Here is a 7,973-nt window from a genome sequence, read left to right on the forward strand (position 1 = left end):
CTTGTGTCTCTCTCACAGTCACACGCATAGTTTGCAAATCTCTTTGCATTTGCAAACGGTTAAAAGAGATTTGCAAACGGTTTGCATTATTCATTCATCTTGACGGATCCAAGCTGAAACGTTGTGTGGATAAAATTGTAAATAAGTTTTCCACTTGTCCGTGAGAACCTAAGGCAGTGCTCACGAGTACTTGTAGTCACTTGTTTTTGTCCGACAAAGAGTTGTGTTTTTGTCCGACAAAAAGTTGAACCACTTTTCCGAGAAGTATCTGTTATACGACGAATGTTGTCTTCATCACCATTTTCAGGCATCTGATGAGCAGGATCATGATTCCTGTTGCGGATCTGGTTCCCCTTGCCAATCAAGTTGAGTCCAGCTGAAGGCTTGCAGATAAACCTCTCCGATTTGGTAGATAGATGCCCACCTTTGACTAAGTTTGTGCAAGCTCTCTTCAGACATAAGCGACCACACGAGAAGGAGTCCAGTTCTTGTAATCCAGAAAGCATATACTCTCGGTACCATGTGTAAATACGCTTTGCATTTCATATTGAGGATCATGTAGCTAGGTTGGCGCTCTAGGAAGAATCAATCAATCACAGGATCAGCTTTTATCTCGTTTTCGTTGGACTTGCATATGTTGTTTGGATGCTGAACATTGAATGGGATTCCGGAATAATATCTAACAGCTCGTCCGATGCACGCAATAGAGCAAACAGAAATGCTTTGTGATCCTTTGTTCAGATCCTTTTGATCCATTTGTACAAGGCGCTCGTTCTGACTCAGCCATGGGATTTCTTTGTCAAACGTTTTATGTCGGAGGACTTCTTGTGCGTAACGGGGATGCTCTTGCATGTTTGTTTTGGTAAAATATTAGAGCAGCATTTCTCGCGGGACGACAAAGGTGCACAATAACCATAACACATGAAAACAATGCAATTTTCCTATCAAGGGAACGAGATTTAACGAGCTCCTCAAATTTGGGGCAGTTAAACCTCCATAGAAGGAATTCGTGAGCGCATATGACTTTTGTTAAAGAGATTGTCAAAATGAACGGGGTGTCACCTGTAAAAAAATAGTCAGTAGCACAGCTTTCCTGCTGCTCTTGAAGATGGATGACCTTTTATCATTATTTGATGGAAGATTAAACAAATCGTGTGAAAATCGATGGATGCACGTGGCAACCCAGCCTTTAGAGGGTTTGGATATGAAAGTAAGAGATGTTTCTACAACTTGTTGGTCCAGTCTTTTCAAACAATGCATGAGAAGACAAGACCTGCAAACATGCAGGCTAGTGCATTCCTTAATTGTTAAAAATGCAGTCCAATTGGACAGCAAGCTGAGTTGCCAAGCTATCCGTATGTTTGCCACAGGAGGAAGCTTGGTGGAAGCACAAGCAGTGTTCAATCATGTACTTGAACACAATGTCTTTACCTGGACGGCAATAATTTCAGCCTATGCACAACATGGAGACGGTAAACAGGCTATGCTTTTATATCACCAGATGCAAATGTCAGGTGTGAAACCAAGCTCGCACACTTTCGTAGCACTGCTCAAAGCATGTGCGAGCATTTCAACATTATATCAGGGTAAGAAAATTCATGATGACATTCTTAGGCACGAAGTTGAGTCAGATTTATTCGTCGGCAATGCATTGATTGACATGTATGCCAAGTGCGCCAGCATACAGGATGCATACAAGGTGTTTGAAAGAATGCAGCAACGGGATGTTGTGTCTTGGAATGCAATTCTTGCCGGGTATGCTCAAAGAGGACATGGGCAAGAGGCCCTGCACCTCTTTGGGACAATGGAACAGGAGGATGTGCAGCCAGATACGGTCACATTTTTGTGCATTTTGAAGGCATGTGCCAGCATAGAAGCCCTAGGTCAGGGAATGCTGATTCATGTTTACATAATGACACGTGGCCTTGAGTCAGATGTAATACTTGGTAACACCCTGATTGACATGTATGCCAAATGTGGGAGTTTGATCAACGCCCAATTAGCATTTCAGAGACAGCCAAGAAGAGATGTAGTTTCATGGAATGTGATAATCTCAGGATATGCAGAAAATGGGCAGAGTGAGGAGGCCCTCAGATTGTTCCAAATTATGCAACAAGAGTGCATCAAACCAGACATGGTCACATTCCTTTGCGTCCTCAAAGCATGTGCTAGTATAACAGCCTTTGACCAGGGAAAGCTGATTCATACTGCGATTATCCATTGCGGGCTTGGGTCAGAATCAGTTATTGCGAATACTCTGATTAATATGTATGCAAAATGTGGCAGTCTTGAGGATGCTTGTAAAGTGTTTGACAAGATGCTGAAACGAGATGTTGTGTCATGGTCCACAATGATAGAAGGCTATGCTGAGAATGGCCATGGTCAGCAAGCCCTTCAACTTTTTGAGAACATGCAACAGGGGGGTACCAAGCCTGACAAGGTCACATTTGTATGCACTCTCAAAGCTTGTTGGGTCATAGAAGCCCTTGATCAGGGCAAGTTGATTCATGCAGACATCATAGGCCATGGGCTGGAGACAGATCTGTTAGTTGGAAGCACCCTGATTGACATGTATGGCAAATGTGGCAGCCTGACAGAGGCTGAGAATGCATTTAACAAGTTGCCATTTCAAAATGTAGTGTCGTGGTCTGCAATGATTGCTGGATGTACTGACCATGGACACAGTCAGAAGGCCCTCCAGCTGCTTGAGAAAATGCAACAGGAGGGTATGAAGCCAGATGCTGTAACATTTGTGTGCACCCTCAGAGCGTGTGCCAGCATAGCTGCCCTGGATCAGGGCAAGCAGATTCATAGTGATATTATAAAATATGGATTGGAGACAGACCTTATGATTGGAAATACCCTTGTCAATATGTATGCCAAGTGTGGGAGTTTGGAAAAGGCACATGATGCATTTGAGAAGATATTAGAGACAGATGTCGTGTCATGGAATGTAATCATCGAAGGATACGCTTGCCATGGAAACTGTGAAACAGCCTTCTACCACTTTGAGAGCATGCAACTGCAAGGAATCAGGCCAGACAGTATAACATTTATAAATCTTCTGTCTGCTTGCAGCCAGGCTGGCCTTGTTCGGGAAGGTTACCACTGCTTCAAAAAGATGAGAGAAGACCATGGCCTTCAACCAACATTGCAGCACTTTGTCTGTATGGTTGACCTTCTAGGCCGTGCTGGACATTTGATGGCTGCAGAGGATTTGATTTTTGGAATGCCGTTGCAACCAAATTGTGTGGTGTGGATCGCTTTACTTGGTTCTTGTGCAAAGTTCAATAACGTGGAGCTAGGAATCCAAGCCTTTGATTGTCTTATGAAAGTTGAGGGTGAAAAGGCTGCTGCTTACGTCCTGATGTCAAATATGTATGCAGCTAATCATATGTGGGATGCTGTACAAAATTTACAAGAGAAGAGAGCACTGGAGGAATATGCAGGTTTTCAGTGCAAATGATACAGATCACCCTAAACATGGTCTAGTCTAATTTGAGGTGCAGAGATTTGAGGAGCCCAATGAAGGAGGCAGGGTATTACCCCACCTGGACTCCGTGTTGCATCCTTTGGCTGAAGCAGACAAGGAAGAGGCACCATGGGGGCACAGTAGAAAATTTCCAGGCACGCCTCTTCATATTCTAAAGAATCTAGGAATGTGTGTTGATTGCCACAATGTAACCAGGATCATATCAAAGATCATGGGGCGACAGATCATTGAAAGGGATGCAATCCGCTCTGATCATTTGAGGGAAGGGTCCTCTTCTTGTTTGGACTGTTTGTGATTGGTGAGCGTTATCGATTTACAGATGAAGAGGGAAGGGGTGAGCACCTTGTATCTGATTTGGAGTGTCTGGTAACAGCCTGGATGGCAGATGCAAGTCCCCCAATGAATTGGCATAGCAACGATACATGGGCAACAAATCATTGAAAGGGATGCAATTTGTTGTTCTATAAATGAAGGGTTCTCTCATTGCCTGACTATTGAGTAGAGTACCTGATAAGGGAAGAGGCAAGGACGTTGTATCTAAATTGAAGTGCTGATTTACCAGCCTCAATATAGAAACTAAAGCTTCTGGGGCGTTATCAAAATGTTGAGAAGGACAGCTAGAATCTTTTATTGCTTCTTTTAATGCTAGTAACGTCCTTCTGGAAAGACTCATATGTGAGACTCATATGTGCTTCAAGTAGCCACACAGGAACTGTTTAATTTTAACAAATTAGCACCCTGCTACTCAAGGGCATGTCTTGTAAGCTTCTTGGAACACGAATTACTGGAAACGGTCTTGCAAGTGCTATCTGCCATCGCCCATCGCCCATTTGGTGTCTTTATACTCTTGACTTCCTCAAGCAGCTTCAATTTGTCGCAGGTAATTGTTGGTTGAGGCTCTTACAGTCTTCTTAGAAAATTCCCCGCTTTGTTTTTAGTGTACCACATAAATACCACTCCCTTTCTCTGTGTTTGCTCTAGCCTTGAGACGTGTTGTTGCTGCGTCTTTTGGGGGGGTAGCAGCCAATCGAATCGCATTTAAAGTCCTACTAATTGACATTTATTTGCTTATGCATCGTACTCCCTAGTGGCTCTTGCCTGACTTTTCCATTAGTTTTCTCATCGATTGTCCCATTATAGATAACATGTCCTAAGCAGAAAGGTAATAAAAAGGCCTTTATTTTTCAATGGAGAAAAATCAATTGATATCTAAGGTGGAGTAGCCCAATTAAGCTAAGGGCAGAGGGATAGCTTTATATTCTCATGCCAGGACTTGAACTCATGACCTCCTTTACCCATTCATCGGGTCTTTCCACTAAGCTACTCGAAGATGTAGTTAAAAGCTTTAAAATTCAAAGTCTCATAACCCTCTCTCGCTTTCCCTTAACACCATATTAGAGAACACCAATTCCCACAAAATAAAATACAGCCACTTCTAATGCTACGAAATTGTGGCAATTGTTTAGGCCTCGATGGGAGCAAGCTCACAATCGTTTGCATAGTGTTGGGTACCTTTTAGATCTTGAGTCGCCACCATAGTCTTGTGGTTGGAGTGGTGGTCAAGATGCTGAACACCAGATTGGAATGATTAGCGCCAAGTAGGGAGGAAGGGACAGTAAGATCATGCATCACAAAGGTTGGGGAACCCATCATGTAGTCCACTATACTTGTCCCCCTCCATGTGCATCTCCAATAGGTGTCGGCCATATCCTGTGACCTATGGTGCATCCTTTAAGTGCCTCACTATCCCAAGCTCTATTGGATCTATCTCTAGTACTCTGAGGGGTTAGATCCAAAGTCAAGCAAACCCATCTGCTTGCTCCTTTGTGAAAACCATGAGTTTGCAAAGTGTTGTAATGAGTTAGCCAAGTATCGATGCAAGGGGGGGTTGTTTGCATCGAGTGATGTTCAAGCATTGGTAGAAGCTACCTCTGCTTGGAAATGGTAGATGATGAATGGTGGCATATGTGAGCTTTTACACCCAATTGCAATGAGGGTTCTTTCTCAGACATGCTCAAACTCGGTCTAAAAAAGAAACTCGAGTCATTAATGGTACATTCAAAGTACTTTACGAAATAGACTTCTAGAGGATCGGGCTAAGAAGTTAGTGTAGATCTATGCCAATCATAAAATGCTAGAAACATCAGGAGATGTGGGATATGAGGAGAATTTTTATGGCAATTTTTATGAAAAATACTTTACTCTTTAGTCTTAAATTTATATTTCAGTGGTAAATAGAAAATGCTTTTTCATTTAGGTTTTAGCATTTTAATGCGAGATAGAAACCTACATATTGTTTTAGGATTGCTAGTTTGCCAATTCAGATGGATTGTACATGTAAGTTCAATAAACTTTAATTGCAAATGCTAAATGATTATCCATTTAGTTGTGCATTTTGATCTATAACTTTGAAACAAAGTCATATATTTCCATTGTAGAGAATGAATACATTGTAAAGAAGTGAAAGTCATGGTCCTAGATGCAACTGTCCTAAGCCCAACACCATGTACAATGCCATTGATAGTTGGGCTTTACAAAGTGGACAAATAGATTTAGTCGGAAAGTAATCTACTAGACAATAAATATGAAGTTTGTAGCCACAAGGTAGAGCATAATAGCCAGTTGAGTTATCAAACAAACACTGGCTATTGGGCACAAACAATTGTCTAGGCTATCACAAGGAAGGGGTTGCATGACATATGGTTGAGAAGATGGATGCCGACAAACAACTAACTGCACCTCCATGCTCGCATCTCTGATCAGTGTTGCACTTGCATTATGGGCCTCTTGTTGCAACCGTGTGTTGATGTCCTCCAGGCTCTTTAGCTGGGCACGTAAAGATATAATCTCATTCTGCAACTCCGGCTTGATTTGCAATCTTTTGGTTTCTAGACGTTGGACTTGCTCAAACCAGGCTATGTTCTCTTCATGGAGCTATGCCACTTGTTGCTCCAGTGGTCCACGTGCACCCTCCAATGCCCTTGACAATTGTAACTAGGTGATCATCACTTTAGTACGACCGAGTGTGATGCTTGTCCTTATAAGATGAGAAGTCCACGTGAATACCCTTTATGAAGTTCGCGTACAAGAATTTTGCAAAGTACATCGCCACTTCAACATGGTGTGGTGCCTTCTCATATACCTTGATATATATATTGCCTAGCATTTTGCCAAATCTGTTCATCTCGACAATTTGTTATTGCTTCCACCTCCCTCTGTTGTTTTTCTACATCTCCTCACTTGGCTGCCTGAGGCTTCCTCTTCATCACCCTTTAAGGGCTAGATTGCCAAAAGAACCAGCAAAACCAACGCCCATGGTGTTGGTTGCTAGTTCATATGTGATAATTATTGACAAAAGACCTAAGAAATGATATATCTAATATAAGAAGCATGCAAAAATTGAATTATTGAACAAACAGACCTCCAAGCTGAGCATACATGGATGTACGTGCAGAGCCTCCTCTTGCGTCAATGGATGCTTGCCTGCTCTTCTGGAGCTTCCCTCCTCCCTGAGCAAAGGAGGGGTATCTTCTCCTTGTGACATTCCCATAAGAAAGTATTGCTTGTTACAGAGAGCAAAGTGCCGATGAATGCTCTAGTGTGCGACAATATGCAAAGTTCGCATGCATCAAATTCAATATTTGTGAGGTGCCGATGTGTGACGTAGGACACAAGACGCAAATGTCACATGCAATATGCTCAGTGAAAGTTGAAGATGTTACATATCCCATGCAAGATGCAAACTGTTACATATGCTATGCAAAATAAGTTATAACACAATTATCTTAATTTAACAAAATTACTTTAATTTAACAAAATGTACATGTTGCAATCTTTATTTACATCAAATTGTACAAATAAAATTTTATTTTTGAATAAAACAAGTTTTACACATGGTGTCCCAAAAATATTACAGGATAAAAATATTACAAATTTCATTACAATAAGTTTGACACATGGTGTCCCAAAAATATTACAAGACAAAAATATGGCTTATGTTGTAAGCCTAAGGGCAAGGCTCATCGCTTCCTTAGGCCTCATATCTAATTCTCCCTCACATTCTACTCTCTTTAAGATATCAATGGTCTTTCCAGGTGGCTTTCTCTGATTGGCCATGTGATGCATCATTTGTTCTTTTGCATGACGCTTAATGACATGTGAGGGAGGCATTTTTTGATCATCCTCAAAATAAACCTAGACATCTTCAAAAAATTGAATCATCTCAACAATGATCCATTCCAATGCATACATATCTGCATTGCATGTATATCTACCTCTTAACGCTACTTCTTGTAGCTCGGGTGCAAGCCATTTTTATTGCCCATGCTCTTTCTCTTTCCTGCGAACTTGCTCATCAGCAAAGTCAGCATCCGTCTCAAAGACTGCTTATTCAGATGCTTGAATTCCTTTTGATTCTCCGAGAAGTCCATGGCCATCCCCCAGTCTATGATGCCCACTCAGCATCTCGACTTTCCAACAA

General features: G+C 41.8%; 1 protein-coding gene across 1 annotated transcript; it reads left to right on the forward strand.

Moving 5' to 3' along the window:
* The first annotated feature begins 264 nt into the window (after nt 1-264).
* Nucleotides 265-4,102, forward strand: LOC147894739 (pentatricopeptide repeat-containing protein At5g27110-like). The gene has a single exon (XM_087384378.1). It carries the CDS (start codon nt 1,109-1,111, stop codon nt 3,464-3,466), a length of 2,358 nt encoding a protein of 785 aa, XP_087240504.1. The 5' UTR covers nt 265-1,108; the 3' UTR covers nt 3,467-4,102.
* Nucleotides 4,103-7,973: the final 3,871 nt, after the last annotated feature.

Source organism: Dipteris shenzhenensis, chromosome 14 (assembly GCF_047967505.1).
Source record: "Dipteris shenzhenensis isolate YYH24624 ecotype China chromosome 14, Dip_SZ_1.0, whole genome shotgun sequence".
Classification (NCBI taxonomy): domain Eukaryota; kingdom Viridiplantae; phylum Streptophyta; class Polypodiopsida; order Gleicheniales; family Dipteridaceae; genus Dipteris; species Dipteris shenzhenensis.